Consider the following 17,654-nt stretch of genomic DNA (forward strand, 5'->3'; position numbering starts at 1 on the left):
ATTATCTATCTTAATGACACTGTAAATTAATGATCATACTTTTTTACAACTAATGAATTAGAAATAACTTTTTATGAATATAACCATATTCAGCATGAAAATAACACTTAACCTACTGAATAACTGAAATTAATTTTTTATGTTTGTATCAGGGAACCAGATGTCTTTTTTCCAAAACTCATGGTAGGTCAATATATTGGCTTAACTTCAAGTTCTCCAAATTGTACTTATGTTTTCCTTGTATGTGCATTTTAAAGTGTATTTTATTCTACCAAAAGACTCCTTAATGAACTTTGAGGTAAAGAATGTTGTTGGGGCCTACAAAAAGCTTCCAATTTTGATGTCCGATCACAGATGTTGTGCCACTTAGTGCAGAAAGCATCTTCTTTCAAAATATAATTAATTTTCTGTAGTGCTTCAAATAATATATTCAACTCCTCACTTTTAATTAAGATCCCTTTTCTTGCTCCAAGTTTAAATTATGCTCTGAAAGCAATTTTGTCAATTGCTTTTTCATGTGAGAAATATAATTATGAACTAAATTTTGTTAGTGTCAAATTCATACTTTTTAATAATAAAGTTGTGAATAAAAAATGAACAAAGACTGTTACACACATTTAAAATGTCTCATGCTATAAGTAGATAGAACAATTCCAGAATACACTGATAATGCATCAGTATCTTGGTTTTCTAAAGAACAAATACATTTCCCTGGTAGCTTTTTTATGATTAGCATACTATGTAAATCAGTCATTAGGAGCTTGAGTGAAAGTAGAAAAGTAAACATCTTACTTTAAAAATGTACTGTAAATCTTTCATCAATATTTAATAACAATTATTTATATTGTTAGTATTTGATTATAGATTCATCAAAAAAGGAATTTAAAACTTAGAATGTTCTTTAATAAATTTAAGACACTGATACTATATGTTTATTGGGTTATCATGGAAAAGAAAGTTGGTTAAAGGTAATTTTTTTTCTTTCACATCAAACGTTTTGGAGACACAATGTTTTCTGTAGGAGGGTCCCCATGTCCATTTTCTAGATTCTTAAGTGTTAGAGGGAGTGGTGATTGCAGCCACAGTTGTAATTTCTCAATTCTGGTTTCATGAATCATAGCAACAGGCCTCAGAGGTAGCAGTTACCCTGGTAGGGAAGTTCTATATATTTTGAGTATTATTCCTGAGGATCTATCCTGCAACGCTCTTCTCTAATTTTAAAAGCAATTTTCTAAACAGCTAATTTCTAAATCGGTTCTTCCTTGCATGGCTTTATTTCCTGCCAAACCCTGAATTACACATTATATACTGTTTGCTTTATGGAACAGAAAGACAACAACCAAATTCTTCGACACAGAAAGAAATAAGAAGAGATGAAAGTTTGATAGAAGCTGCCCACTCACTGGCTGCCTACTCATGGTCTCCTTAATGACTTAAGTTGCTCTATGAATACTAGATATTACTGCGCATATTAATCTGGATCACTTTAGTCAGAATTGGGGCATTTTCCCAGAAGCCAAAGAGGATCTGTGAGCATATGTGTATATCTCAATTCCATGTGTTCCTGGTGAAGGGATCAAACAAGCTGTGCCAACTTGTGTCATCATGGAACTATGCTCAGAGAGCTCGTTGGAGGCTTTGGGAACTGAAGAGCTGTCCCTGTACTGGGCTACAAGTGACAGCTGAGTCAGCAGAGCACCAGCTATGCTGAGATGGCAAAGCAGTGCTTCTTTTCAGTAGGAAGGGGCCATTTTTTTTTATTATTAAAATGTTATGAATTCTAAAGCAAATTACACAGTTGTTTCTGTTTTGGTTACTTCCAGATAAGAACAGAGGAGGGCATGCCTTTGTTGAATAACGTTGAATAATATCAATCAGCTACTGATCTGGGTTTTTCTGAAGGCTTTGTAAGACTGATGCCACTGGGGCGCACCTACATAGCAGTTGTGGGAATAAGTGTGTGATTTAGAGGTTGTATATAATTCACTATCCATTTTCATGATTTTTTTTCTGCTTTTATGGAAACATTAGGTAAAAAAATATAGATACACATCTAAGCATCTCCTACATTCTAGGGCCTCCCAAAATTTGTTCAGAACTGCAGAGGAGGGATCCCTGGGTGGCTCAGCGGTTTAGCACCTGCCTTCGGCCCAAGATGTGATCCTGGAGTTCCAGGATCGAGTCCCACATCGGGCTCCCTGCAGGGAGCCTGCTTCTCTCTCTGCCTGTGTCTTTGCCTCTCTCTGTGTGTCTCTCATGAATAAATAAATAAAATCCTAAAAAAATGAAAATGAATGAAAAACATTTCTTGCACATAGGAAGTGTTCTGTAAATGATGGCTGCAATCTAAAGACCTGTTCTGGCTGACGTTCATGAAGTCCATTAACTAGGACTTGTCTCGCCTGGGCACCTATCAACCATTCCTTCATTGGGAATTCTAAGATGAACGAGATTCAGGACACGCAGTCTCAGCTTTCCTACAAACATTTAGGTCCTTTACTGATCTGCACGGTTTTTCATCAGTGTCAGACAAAAAGGACAGAAAAGGGGGCACCTGAGTGACTCAGTTGATTAAGCATCTGCCTTCGGTTCTGGGGCTCTGGGCCTGATTCCGGATGGAGTCCTGCAACGGGCTCCCTGCTCAGTGAGGAGCCTGCTTCTGTCTCTCCCTCTGCTACTCCCTCCGCTACTCTCTCTACTGCTCCCCCTGCCTATGCTCTCTAACTCTCATTCTCTCAAATAATAAATAAATAAATTTTAAAAAGGAAGAAGAAGAAGAAGAAGAAGAAGAAGAAGAAGAAGAAGAAGAAGAAGAGAAGGAGGAGGAGGAGGAGGAGGAGGAGGAGGAGGAGGAGGAGGAGGAGGAGGAGAAAAGGATTCAGAATTTCTACCTAAAATAGGAGAGGACACAGATATATAGTACGGCATTAGCTCCCCAATTCAGTCCTCTCGTCGGAGGACAAGTTAAGGAGTTATCAGCTATGTATACAACTGGGTTGTAAAACTATCTTCATTCTGACAAAGCTTGTGTAGATACTTGCTGGATTTGTGTGCATAAAAGGCAATATTCCTGAAACCCAGCTTTCAAGTAAGAAAGCTCAGATCAGGACCTGGGAAACCAAATGGAAACTGATTCAGTTCTAAACATCTGACTTGCCTACCAAAGGTAGGCTCTATGGGCTTTTTTTTTTTTTCTAAGATATCATTTATTTATTTATGAGAGACAGAGACAGAGACAGAGGCAGAGACATAGGCAAAGGGAGAAGCAGTTCCCTACAGGGAGCCAATGTAGGACTCGATCCTGGAACTCTGAGATCACGCCCTGAGCAGAAGGTAGACATTGAACCGCTGAGCCTCCCAGGTGTCCCTCTATGGGCATTTTTAATTGAATCAATTATCAATCCTACGTCACTTTTATCTTCTAATTACCATGAGTGAGAAACTCTACTGACTCTCCTAAATTTCTCAACTGTGCTGTAAGGATGCACTGAGCACTGATTTAGCCTCCTGTTAGCTAGATCTATTTGGGCATCGACCCAGCACCATTCACTTGCATAAGTGACATTTATTAAAGTTTAACATTAGAAGATACTATATTTCATGTTAAACATCTTATCATAAAAATTACAATCACATTTTCACAATAATACACCTCATGCTTCAGAAGTCTTTATGTCACATCTCAACTCATTACATATTCCAAAGGAGGAGAGCAATTTTAAAAGCTTTGTATTTCTCATTATGTTTATTTTCCCATCCACTTACTAAAACTGGACCATATTTCAGAGTTTCATGAATAGTGAAGGCAGATTTCAAGGAACATCAGACTTATGATGGCATCCTTAACTTGACATTCATAGAAAAATCTGAAAGTACACGCATGGCTGGTTTTATCCAGAACTGCACTTAATTTAAACCCAGCTCTTTATTTTTCCCTGAAGTGTCTGCTGTATTTGATATATCTTCAGTTTCCATAAGCTGTTTACACCTGCTCAATATCAAGGGCATTCCAGACTCAGAATAATTTAAGCCAATTTGATGAACTGATTTGAATAATGATTATATAAAGAAAAACAAGCCAGTAGAATCAGAAAACTACAGCATTTTAGAATAGAAAGGACCATCTTAGAGTTATTTCTTTCATTCCCTACTCCTTCTCCCCTTTCTCCAAAAGGTAAGGTTTTTTCCAAGGTCCTTTAGTTAGTAGCAGAGTCTAGTCCAGAAGCAATCACTCTTCATTCTTAGATGAGTGTTCTTTCTGCAGTACCATATTGCCAAATAACTAAGCCAAGAGTTATTGCTACTCACCAAGCTCTAACAATGTGAAACTACAGAGTGTGGATAACTCTGACTAGTGCACCAGGCATTAGAATATCAGTGACCATAATTAGTATTCCTTTCTCGTTCATTTAGACAGATGCATTTGAATCAGAAATTGAGTGTTCTACTACAAATTTACAGCCTTAACGTCCCATAAGAACACCAGTATCCTTGCCATCTGCCCACTGTTTTCCTTCAGCTACATAATCATCCAACAGCCCATGTGCTGGTCAGTGGACTTTGGAAACTTAAGAAGATCTGAACCTGACAGAATCTCCATTCTTTCTATTCAAACACTGCAGTGGCATGCGATATGTTGACTTCCTTATATCCGTCTGGGTCATAGTTTTGAAGTCTGCAGGGAGAAGATTCTGGGCTCCATGCAAGATGAGCTATTTTCCACTGACTGTGATTACTGGCTTTTCTGGGGGTGAGAAAAAAAGGTTTCAAGTACTCTTCTCCAATTCTTCCCTGGGTCAGGTGCTGGAGCGCCTGAAACCCAGAGTGTTCAGACCATCTGCCTACTTACCGGTGGTCCACAAACCCGGGTTTCCTGTGAGGAGCCACCCTCTTGGAAAAAGGAAACAAAGAAATACAAACCAGAAGAGAAAAATCAAGAGGAAAGATTGGGTCACAGCCACATACACAAAAAGTTGATCAAATGAGGGCAAAGGGAATTTTTTATGGTTTGGAAGATCAGTAAGGTTGTTTACTGTTGGTGTTTGTTGCTTTTTTTGTGCCAGGTGCGTGCCTTTATTCAAACACTCTGTCCTGTGCCGTCAAATGGATAAATCGATACAATCGCTTCTAATGTTTCTTGACTTCCCATTTAAGTGACATTTTGAAGCTATTTCTCTCCTGTAGAATATTCTCTCAACCAACCGCATGAATGCTACTATACAGGAAAGATGCATTCATTTTGTTCAATGCAAAAAAGAAAAGGAAAATGTACTGTACTTTCATGTATATGACATGAAACTAGATCTTACTACTCTCAGTGATAACAGGCAGAGAGTAAACACAGCTTTCTGTAAAGTAATAACACATTTTTAATAAATGTACCACCCAGGCATACATCTGAATGAGTAAATGAATAGAAATAATTCTTTCAAGTATTTGCTACAGCTCAGAAACATTTGAAATTTTTCTTTTGAGCTAGCTCAAAACCAGGGCCGTTTATAAATCTCTCAAGAAATTTAGCTTCATTTGTTTATAGATTTCCTCCTCCTTTGGTCCATAACGCCAATAACCATATGTATTCTCTAATAACCCTATTCTCGACATTTAGCACCAAATATAATTAGGCTGTTTAAAAAAATAAAATTCATTTCAAAGAACAAAACTCTGGCAACTTGATTCAGAAATAATTGCAAAAGAACATGATTCATACTCTAAAAGCAACTTTAAAAAAGAGCTTCTAAATCGATATTCTTATTTGAAGTAATATGGCTAAGGTTGAAACACATATATAATATACATCTGTTGCTATACGTTGCTTTAAAATTCAGTTGGATCTGATATCTCTAGTTCTGTGCCTGCAGGATTCAACCTACTGTTCCAGCACATGGGCCTATTTTGCTTAAAGGTATTAGGAGTACTTAATTATGTTCTTGATCACTTTCAACAACAGAATTTCATGTCATTGGAAGAATATATGTATTTTTTGGTAGTATAACCCACAGGTTGATGTCACTGTTTTCTTACTATACTTTAATGATGAAAATTACAAGTACTTAGAAAGATTCATTCATACCCACAAAAACATACTGCTTTGTTTAATATTAACAGATGTTTTTATAGGCTTTAAAAGTACGGGTGTGTGCTTAAGAATTAAAATTATTTAATTTTAATTTAATTATTTAATTCCCATGCACTATACTAGAAAGTTCTGCTCTAATTTAAGACTTTTCAAAAAAATTTCAGACTTTTTAATAAATATGTGTTCATTAGCTTCTCTCCAATAGCCCTCTGTGACCATAGCCCTATCTAATTAGAACAGGATGTTGATCTCTTGCATAGCTATACCTTATGGAGTGTTGGTAACTGCTCTTCTTAGAAGGAAACAGTTCCCATGACTTTTAAGGCCTGCTTCTATGTGCTTCTCCATGAAAAATTTAACAAAACAGAAAATTCAAAAAATATATATTAAAAATTTTATAATTTTGTTCTTGATAGTGCTTCTTTTTAACATGGCTTAGTTTATACTAACTTAAAGTGCTTAAATATGTAGAAACATCATTATGAGTTACACCTCAATCAGCTCTTTCATAAAAGTAATTTCTTTCATATCCTAAATCTATGTTTTTCATTTCCACTTTTTTATGGAATAGTTTTAGACCTTTGGTTTTATTGATTTTTGTCTTTTACTTGGTATATGCTGGTATTTCTTTTGGCTTCAAATAAATTTAAAATATTTCCCAATTAAACCATCTCACCAAATGACAAAGTATGAACTTGGGAGAGAACTTTAATTTTAACTATCTTCCATTTCATTTTGAAACTTCTAAATTGGTCATTGAAGTTCTTCTTCATGGCATCTGGTAATGGGAAAAGGCATCTAAAATTTATATCTGTGCTCATACCTGCCTTGAAAACTAATTTGTGCCTCTAATAAATATTAAGGATAGAAAAGACCAAAATTGGGATCCCTGGGTGGCGCAGCGGTTTGGCGCCTGCCTTTGGCCCAGGGCGCGATCCTGGAGACCTGGGATCGAATCCCACATCAGGCTCCCGGTGCATGGAGCCTGCTTCTCCCTCTGCCTATGTCTCTGCCTCTCTCTCTTTCTCTCTCTGTGACTATCATAAATAAATAAAAATTAAAAAAAAAAAATTAAAAAAAAAAAAAGAAAAGACCAAAATTTCATCAGTAAATGAAAGTAGTTACTTTTTCTCATAGTTAAGAAGCATAGTCAATTTAATCATGGTTGATTAGACTCGAGTTAACTATATGCAATCTTTATTATGTTCAATAGATTATTAAAACTAAAATACCCTATTTATACTTTTAAACACTTTAAAATTAGTCCAACATTTTTTTCTGTATAAATTCCATTAAATTCCTTTATTAATATTTCTTTTTTTGAATCTATATTACCCAAAGAACAATACAGGCTGCCTTAACTTTGTATACTTAGCATGTTACAATGAAACTAACTTGTCTAATCTCTAAATAGATGCTGCTAGCTTAGTGCTTCTGAAATTGTCTTTTGTGCACTATTAAGGTAACTGAAATTCCATTTCATGGATGTTCTAAGCTCTTTTGAGCCCTTTATCTGTATTTTTTCCTAGTCTTAAGCACATTGCAGATTACAACAGTTTTGTCTCATCATTATATACTCATATCTCCTGATGTTTCATTACATAAAAATCCTATTCAGCCTGAAATCTAATAGTAGGAAATTTCATTTACAGTATTTATTTTTTAAATAACTCTCATTTTAGAACACGGGATCCTCTTAAGACTTTTACTCCCTACCTCCAATAAATTGTGCAACTAGCAACTAAATGACACATATTTAGGTACAAATTGAGGTCTTTAATGGATATAAATTACGTGACTGGCTTATGTTTTAAGGAAAATATCAAGAGCTAGTTCATAAGGATCTTTTCTACCTGATTCAGTTTCAAAGAATGAAGAACTGGTATCATGGAAGCTTCTGTGCGCATATGCAGGAGAGTGTACACTCATATTCATTACATGTCCAACAATCTTATTCTGTGACCAGGTCCTGCCTTCCATGACTTAGGGATATGGCTTCAAAAAATATATTTTTGAAGAATTAGGCCCTGAGATGTGGTTCTGGGGAAGCAAAATAAAAGGCTAAATGCAGTCAATTGTTGTTTATGTGGCAGGGAACAGACTGATGGGATTTTATATTATCTGTATTTAAGGCCCAGTAAAGACCTGGACTGACCACCTCCCTCTCCCACTTAGCTTGGAAGTTAACCAGCAGTTGGATCCAGATTTCCTTCAGAGAGGGATACAGGAGCCGAGTTGGTCACAACTCAATTTGGCTGTGTCTAGGGGTATGTGAGGGGATGGTGTCTCTGGAGCTCTCAACCCAGAACCCTCTCTTATTCATTAGACACCAAGGAAATCTAGCTCCAAGACTCCTCCTTTCCTCCTAGTTGTAGTTATTGGTGGTGCAGTACTGTGGTGGTAGCAAGCAGACTTACCCAGTTCAGTCTTGCCTTGTAAAAAGTTAAGCCACCCTTACATATTTACAAGTTGACTTCATTTTTTTACATGGAGTCATTGAGAACCTATTCCTGGTGCCATTAACAGATTACACAAGAGGTATATATACTAATGTATGCATTTGTAAGAGCAGTGACATGCACCTTACTAATACCTTGTCCTTTCACGGTGCTGGAGACATGAAAACCAATGAGAACTTTTGGACTCAAGAAAATATGTAACAAAGGTCACTCCATACTCAAGGTCAATAGATATGCTGGACACACACCTAAGTTTCTAAAAAAAGCTAGGATTTTTCACACAACTGACGCATTTTTGTTATGTACTCTGAATATGTCTGAACATTTTATTAAAAGATATACTAAGTGAAGATGGTGGATTGTCCAGGTCCAATTCATCAGCTTAAGTGATTATAGATAATATAAATCAGATTCATTTTTATCTTAGATGTTTCTTCACTTTTATGCAGTTACAGTGAATAGTATTACTGGAATTGGCTATTAAGAGTGGTGGCTACAAATTCAAAGAATAATTGATTATAATATTCAGATTCATTGAATTTCTAATCATCTCCTTTATAGGAGCTATTCAAGGACTTCTAATTGAATTTATGACCTTGTACTGAAATCATATCACAAAACTCTTTATGTTTACTTGCATAAGCCTAGTTATTTTACCCTTATATTTATTTTTCCTTCATTTCTTGGTACTCTAAGGAGAGATGACTTATTTAAGAAGTTAATTAACTAATGCAAAATTTACTCCTATTATCTTCATATTTAATTAAGATTTCTTATTTATGTCATCACCTTAGCAAGGACTACAAGTATTCCTGAATGTCAGCCTCTTATCTATTTCCCTCAGCTTTTAAACATAATAAAGTGCCTGGATTCTTTATTCAGTATTTCAGATCTCCTTTCTTTCATGTCACAAAAGATAAATGCACATGGCTGCACTGACAACATCACAGCTTTGAAAATGCGTCCACCCGTTACCTTATAAATAGTTCAGTCACTTACTTTAATCCATCTTCTTCTGGCCATCACTCTAATGTCAAACTTACAAGTTTAAGAATGCACTTTTCTCAACTTCTAGTTTTAAAGCAAGAGCGCAAAATTCTATTCTCTTCACTAACACAAACTGACAGAGGTAACATTTGGACTGACAAGATGTCAATCAGTAAGCATTGTCATTTAAGAATATGTGATAATGGTGTCCTGGCATTTTTATTTTGATGAACATTCAGTGTTAACAATGGTGAAAGTCTACCCTCCTAGGATGTGCACAGGTGAAAAGGCCTCAGTACTGACCTTCCATTTCACTTCTCTCTGTGTTTTCAACATTTTGGTATAATCATCCATGATCTCTACTTTTTACATTGTTCTGGTAGTTCTTCTCCCTGCAAGTATGTGTATGTGTGTGTGTGGTTTGTTTGTTTTATTTATCCTAGCCAGTTTTTATTTTTTTTAATAGCTACTTTTCAGAGCCCATAGCTTTGAGTTTATTAAAATCAGAGCAGCACTAAAACAAAAGGAATACACATAACACCCACAGAGTTTCTGGAAAGACTGTAGAGTCTCTGGGGGTCATAAAACTTGAAGGAAAAAGATTTTGATATCTATTCAGGATCTAGGACCTGACTTTAGAAGTCTTTAAGTTGTGCTAAAGTTAATAGAAGATTATTAAATAAAATGAAACAGGTACTAAAAATGTTGATGTATGAATTTTATCATTTGACCAAATCCTCTCTTTTGAAGGATTATTATTATCTCATAATTAGGGATTGTTGTTTTGTGGACTTCTATAGGTTGCATATAAGAAATTTGTATCCAACACTCAATATTATCTCTTTCTAAGACTTACAGAACACTTATCTTTACTCTTCAATCCATAAGTTTCTTTGCACTCGTGAGGCTTCCCTGCTGCAAACCAGAGATGAGGTTGGGAGTTACAGTGTAGATTCTATTTACAAAATAGCTGTTTCAGCTAATAGATTTAATTTGCATTCCCCTGTCTCCCAGCGTGGAGTTCTACCCCACGTATGATTCATTCTAAATCAACATTCTGAACTAGAATTAATATTTCTTAATACTAATTTAAGAAGTAAGCAGCTTGAAAATCACAAGTCTTTTCTGGCCAATGTCATCAGAAACCACACAATGGCAGTTACAAGCTTTTTCATTTAAAAATTCCATATCTCAAATCAATTTGTCCCAAAAGTCCACCATAAAAAAATCAATGCAATTTAACTTTTCTTTTAAATAACAAATACATAGTTGAACATTTATTTGTTAACATAGAAAGACAATAACAATTGTACTCACATGGCACTGTGCGGAGGTAGAGGTTGTCACGGATGATTTGCTGAAGTTCGTGGTCCACAGAACCCTTCTGAAATCGTAAGTTGAGGTAGTGACGAAGATCCTTATCAACAATTCCTCCTAGAATGATAAAGTTTCTTAATGAAGGATGTTGGAAAATATTTTAAGTAGGTATTTGACTCTGTCTTAAATATAGTCATGAACGCATTTAAAGATTTATTTATTTACTTGAGAGAGAGAGAACATAGGGCAGGGAGGAGGGAGAGAAAATCTTAAGCAGACTCCACACTGAGGACAGAGCCTGAAGTGGGGGCTTGATGTCTCTCCCTGAGCTGAAACCATGAGTTGGGTGCTCAACCAACTGCGCCACACAGGAGCCCCTCATGAACCCCTTTAAACCTTACCTCTATAATAATAAAATATAACATTTACTGAGATAATTGTCAGGCCTGTGCTCAGTGTTTTATAATGCATTCTTTAAATTATTTTTCATTTAGAATGAAGTCTATATTATGGCAAAAGATATGTGTCATAGTACATCTTATTGCATGGCTAAAAAAAGACTACTCCCCTTCACCTCCATTGTCCCTTTCCTTCCCACCCTCTGGCGGACACCATTCTACTTTCTTTCTCTATGAATTTGACTACTATAGGTATATCATATAAGAGGAATCATATAAGACTTGCCCTTTGGTGACTGGCTTATTTCATTCCGTATGTATTAAAGGTTTGAGAAGACTTTTAACTTATTCAAAGTCACTATGGATTTAGATAAAGTAGGGTGATATGAAAAGTTAAAAGAAAAAAAAAGCCTACACAAATATTAATGCTTTCTCCCTTTATATAATAAATCAAAGTAAATTTCTATGTGCAGATATTTTTAACTTGGGACAAGTTTTGAAAAAATTGAGATTTTTTTCTTTTCTTATTATAGTTTTAAAAATTATTATTGTTGTTATTACTATAGAAATAATTTTAAGCCTATTTGCCATTATAACCTAATGAAAAATAAACTGGGCTATAGGTAAGAAAACTTACTCTGTGGATCTATCAAAGATTAATTTCTTTTAAAAAATAATTATTCTACATTATTATCTCATTTTATTTTTTATTTAAGTAGACTCCATGCCCAGCATGGAACCCATGCAGGGCTCTAACTCATGACCCTGAGATCAAAATGTGAGCTGAAACCAAGAGTTGGATGCTTAACTAACTGAGCCACTCAGGTGCCCCAGTGTTGCTAAATAATGATTTATCTGAGGCCCTTCTTATTTTTATACTTAAAAGAAATCAAAATACCTATAAAAATATAAATAAGAATTCCTGAAATGTTTATCTTTTCAAACCTATTAGGTAACTGAACCAAGACAAAAAATTAAAGATAGATTAGGAAATCTATAATAGTCACATAAATCATAGTTTCTTCAAGTCCTTTTGAATCCCCAAATTACAATTCATCAATGTATTTGTACCACTATGACCATGTAAAATAGCATTCTGTGAGTGTGCATAAGCATCTCTTACGCAGTTAATATATTTGCAAACTACATATTGCAACATTTCTGTAGTTTCTGAATCCATTGTTTCAGTTGCCTCATAACCTGCTCAAAGAGCCTCAGTAAGATGCCATAAGAAATAATGCTTTTAACTGAACTATCAGAATTCTTCCAGTTTCTCATATATTTAACTAAATAGTCACAATCTATCTTTCTTCCACCCAATATCATATGATAGCAGAAAACAAGTGACATCAAAGGAAAACATACTGCTTTTTGAGCACACATAAATACTATATCCAGAATGCTTGTACATATAATTTTCCAAATTCAAAACAATTTTCTTAGTCAAAGAAGCAGAGCAGTCTGATAGGAAACTCACTTAAAACTACCATCACACTTATCAACAATTACCTATTATTTATAGCTCCAAATGTCCTCCATTTCCATGTGTCTTGGACTTCCTGACATCTCTCCGAAGTAGTTAATAATTAGAAATCCTGAAATTCTGTCTTTCTCCCTTGGTCTTTTCCGGTCAACGGATCATGTCTATCCTTGCTGCTAATTCATTACAGCCACAGAGCAAGCATCCTGCTTGCGTGTTCTCAGCTGTCATTTCTGCAGAGTTGTAAGTGTATAGGTCCTTCAGCAACTGCACCCCAGCTTTCTTCTCTTTTTCTTTCTGTCTAACATGTGGGACATGCCAAGTGATGAGATGATTTCTGGCAGCTCGAGCAAATGCTAACTATAGAACAACAGATGTAGTCTGTCCACTAAAGTAAGCTAGAATCACTCACCTAATGCAACATGGATAAGCTCACATTTTGTAGTCCAGGATGATTTTTGCCCCTGAAAATAAATGATCAGTTTAAACTATTCTTTGACTACAAATATACATTAGCCTCTCCAAAGTTAGCCTATGTAAGAAAACAACAACAAAAGGCAGTCTATGGGGCAGCCCGGGGGGTTCAGCGGTTTAGCTCCGCCTTCAGCCCAGGGCCTGATCCTGGAGACCCGGAATCGAGTCCCACATCGGGCTACCTGCATGGAGCCTGCTTCTCCCTCTGCCTGTGTCTCTGCCTCTCTGTGTGTGTGTCTCTCATGAATAAATAAATAAAATCTTAAAAATAATAAAGGCTGTCCATTCAGTGACTGTTTTTCTCCCCATGGAATAGCCTGCTGAAGTTTCTGATAATTATTTAAAAATCCCTTCCAGAAAAAAAAAAAAAGTAAATAAGTAAATAAGTAAGTAAGTAAGTAAATAAATAAATAAATAAACATTTCTTCCACTAATTAAAATGAAAGACACAAATGATCACAATTATTTTGGAAGGACTTCTCTTGCCTCATATGTCACAAATACTTTATTAGTCTTCACAATTTATCATAGCATCTTTCAAGTAAGGCAATTTTATTTATCCTTGTTATCTTGTTATGGAGAATTCTGCTACTTGCCTTCCCAGTATTCTTTCCTCTATTCTTTTTTTTTTTTTTTTTTTTTTATTGAGAACCCTGACTTAGTTTCAGACCCAAACATGCTCTGCTTCAGATAGGTCACATGGTCTTCACATAGGTCACAGTGGTCTGAAACAGTCATATGATCTAGTTCCTCACTTTCCTAACTGCCCTTTCAGCTTCCAGCAGCTGTGTTCCAGCCATTGAGAACTCACAGAGAAGGAGGGTATTTCTTTCTTCACTGAATTAGATATCTGAGATGGAGCAGCCATATCCTGACCACAAAGTGACAAGCACAAGGGAAAAATCCAACATGCTTAGGAGATTGGAGAAGTTAGAAACAACCTGGGTCCCTGATGGCTTCAATGAGCATCTAAAACAACATCAGTAACTACATACCTTTAGATTTCTTGTTATATGAGAAAAAGCATATATTTATTTTCTAAAACTATTGTGGTTTTCTGTTATCTGCAACTCTACATGATCCCAATGGCTAAATCTGTATGTATAGAACTGTTTTATATATATACATATGTAAAGAGAGAGAGAGAGGAATGTATGTACACACACACACACACACACACTTAAAGGCACATTTTTCCTTAATTAGCACTTTAAATTAGAGAAGAATTAAGCAATAGGCAGTGGGCAATGGCTGAGCTAAAAAACAGCTCTTGGATCTCAAGACTACTTGACTTCAAGTATTTATTTATTTATTCCAGATTTTATTTATTTATTTATTTATTTATTTATTTATTTATTTATTCATTCATTCATTCATTCATTCATGAGAGACACCGAAAGGGAGGCAGAGACACGGGCAGAGGGAGGAGAAGGAGGCTCCAAGCAAGGAGCGCAATGTGGGACTCGATCCCAGGAATCCTGGATCACACTGAGCCAAAGGCAGGCGCTCAACCGCTGGGCCACCCAGGCGTCCCTGATTTCAGGTATTTAAGTTAACATTTTAAATTCCACATGATAAAGTATTCAGTAAATGCTATCTACTATTAAAATAACTGAATAAATCTGCTATGTTATATGCCATAGTTAAAGTTTTTGATTGTGTTGTTATTTCTTGTCTGTGGAGTTTTTGTTTTGTTACTTGTTAGTGATACCTGCATTTGCTGCCTTATATCTCCACCAATCATTCCATCAAGCAGAGCACTGCTACTGCCAATGCCTTAGCCACTGTACTCTTCTCTTCAAAAAAATCAGTGGCTCTTGCTTACTATTATATTTTAAAAACTCTGAGTTACTTCATTTAACTGTGAAAAGCTATCCATTTATTTTTATAAAATAAAACAGTTAAGTTAAAAGATATAATACCTTCTCAAATCACATATTTGGCAATAAGAGATCTGGGAAGAATTTGAAACTAACGATTCTGTTACTAAAGAACACTTTCATAATCTATAGCCTGAAGACCAAATTTCTTAGTCCAAAGCAGTCACGTCTTTTCTCAACATGATCCCAAGCAAACTTTTCAGCCTGACATCAAGGGACAACTTAAGAAAAACTTATTAATTATTATTAATTATTAACTTATTAATGAAAGCTTTACCCTTATAGCCTAACTACTTCTCAAAGGTTGCCCAGTTTCTAACACCATCATATTGGAGGTTAGGATTTCAACATATGAGGGCAGCCCAGGTGGCTCAGTGGGCAGCCCAGGTGGCTCAGCGGTTTAGCGCCACCTTCAGCCCAGGGCCTGATCCTAGGGATCTGGGATCAAGTCCCACATCGGGCTCCCTGCATGGAGCCTGCTTCTCCCTCTGCCTGGGTCTCTGCCTCTCTCTCTCTCTCTCTCTCTCTCTGTGTCTCTCATGAATAAATAAATAAAATATTTTTTTAATCTTAAAAAAAAAAGGGATTTCAACATATGATTTTTGGAGGAGGCAAACATTCAGTCCATAATAGTATGTGTAGATCCAAATAAGGTCTTCTTTGTAGAATCAAATAAAGTCTCCACTAGATTTCAATTCTACACTTCCATATAAAGTGTTTACTAAATGCACTTTAGAATTGGGGGATTTTTTTCTTTTTTTTGTAATCAGATAATTGAATTAATTTAATTAAGTATTTATAATTACAGACCACAAGTTATCCCTAGTCCATAAGAAATAAAGCAATGGGTAATCTCCCTAGGATACTGTTTTTTTGTTTTGTTTTGTTTTGTTTTGTTTTGTTTTCTGAATTGTCCAGGAAGATAAGTACATCAAGAGACAATGGATTTCATACATTGTCTTTGTTAATTAAGTAGTAAAATAACTAAGCAAAGCAGTCTATAAGAAACTGGAAGAAGAAAAAGACCTATCCATATCTCTAAGATATGCCCACGAGTAATTGCAAATTTACTTTATCTTAATTTATTGGGTGGTGGGGAAGTCAAGGAATAGCCAGTAGAAAATGATTATAAGGCTATGTTGTTATGTTCCTTTTTAAAAAATAGTTTCCTGCCTGGCTTACCTCAAAAATGGAGAAATAAATCACAGGAAAGTTGATTGATTCTGTTAAGATCCACAGCCACAAAATAGGTGACAGACATATCTAATCCAGTCTACCGGAGCAGGCTCCATCCCCTTTTTAGGTGGAAAATTGTATCTTTGGTTTCTGATGATCTAGAGGCCATCTCATTTTCAGGCAGCTAGAGTACTGCACCAAATCACTGGATGCATTTGATCTATACTGGCTATTATATAAATTGTGAGCAAGTAAAACTGTTCCTCCCCCAGTAATTCTCCTTTGCCTATTTTAAATAGGAGCACACATATAAGACCCATGGTAACTCACTGTAGGTGAATTAATCTGGCTAATTGCTTTTCCATAGCTGGAAACATTGAGGTATATGAAAATCTGTATCCCTTCCATATTTTACTCATAATATTAGAGAGTATAGTCAATCTTTTTTATCACACTTTAATATCTTTGTGTGTTTTTCTTCAAACTTTTAGTAGTATCACATATTTTGTATAAGAAATGCAATAATAAAAGAGTCAACAAAATATATTAAGCAGTTGCAGATCATTAGAAGATTCAAAACTAGAGAGAATAATTGCTGTCTCAGAGAAAATGACAGAGATAAATGTAAGTGGTTTATAATATTCTCCAGCTCTATTGAAAATGGCTTTTTATCATTTCCTTCCACCTACTACTGCACAGATGGGATATTATTATTGAGTTTCATTTTTCATTGTTAGTCTTGGTCTCAAAGTAAATGTTAGAGTTGTTCTTATAGTTATGATTATAGGTTCTCTTAGAGAAGAAGAAATGAATACTTGGTACATGTCTGACATTGTGCTATGTGCTATACAAGCATCATCCTAAATTTTCCAATCAAGAAATGTAAAGGATGGCACAGGGTTGAAAACAAACTCAAGTGTATCTAAATTTTCTATAATATTTCAAGATGGCTAATTTAGTGCAGGAATAGGGTTTTTTTGTTAATTTCTCTGGTTCACCTAACTCTTAAACATTAGATGTTCTTTATAAAAAGCAGGATGTCACAACAAATTTGACATAACATAAGAAAGAAAGATTTATGGCCAAAAAGTAATCTGACCTGAATTCAACATATTTTTTTTGTTTAAATCAGTGATTATACCACTATAAGTTTAAGGGGGAAAAAAACCCCAATCTATTCAAATAGTTATAAATGGATTTGAAATCTTTAATTAAAGATTTACCAACTGTAACACTTTAAGGTTTCTAGCTAAAATTACTAAGGTCAAAGAAAGAAACTACTGTCCAAAATATCTACATAATTCTCTTGGAAATTTTTTTTCACTTGGGTTTTGGTTTATTGTCTTTTAAACTATTTTCTCAAGTTCAGGTGTAAATTTGTAAAAATGCAGTGCTAATAATACC

At 35.3% G+C, this 17,654-nt stretch overlaps 1 protein-coding gene across 1 annotated transcript in view; it reads right to left on the reverse strand.

Annotated features, from left to right (window-relative positions):
• Window positions 1–17,654, reverse strand: part of MAGI2 (membrane associated guanylate kinase, WW and PDZ domain containing 2) — a 1,104,679-nt gene that overhangs the window by 718,006 nt on the left and 369,019 nt on the right. Inside the window, exon 2 of the mRNA XM_049096782.1 lies at window positions 10,843–10,959. Within this exon, the coding sequence (XP_048952739.1) occupies window positions 10,843–10,959 (117 nt within the window). The remainder of the gene's footprint in view (window positions 1–10,842; window positions 10,960–17,654) is intronic.

Source organism: Canis lupus, chromosome 18 (genome assembly GCF_003254725.2).
Source record: "Canis lupus dingo isolate Sandy chromosome 18, ASM325472v2, whole genome shotgun sequence".
NCBI lineage: Eukaryota > Metazoa > Chordata > Mammalia > Carnivora > Canidae > Canis > Canis lupus.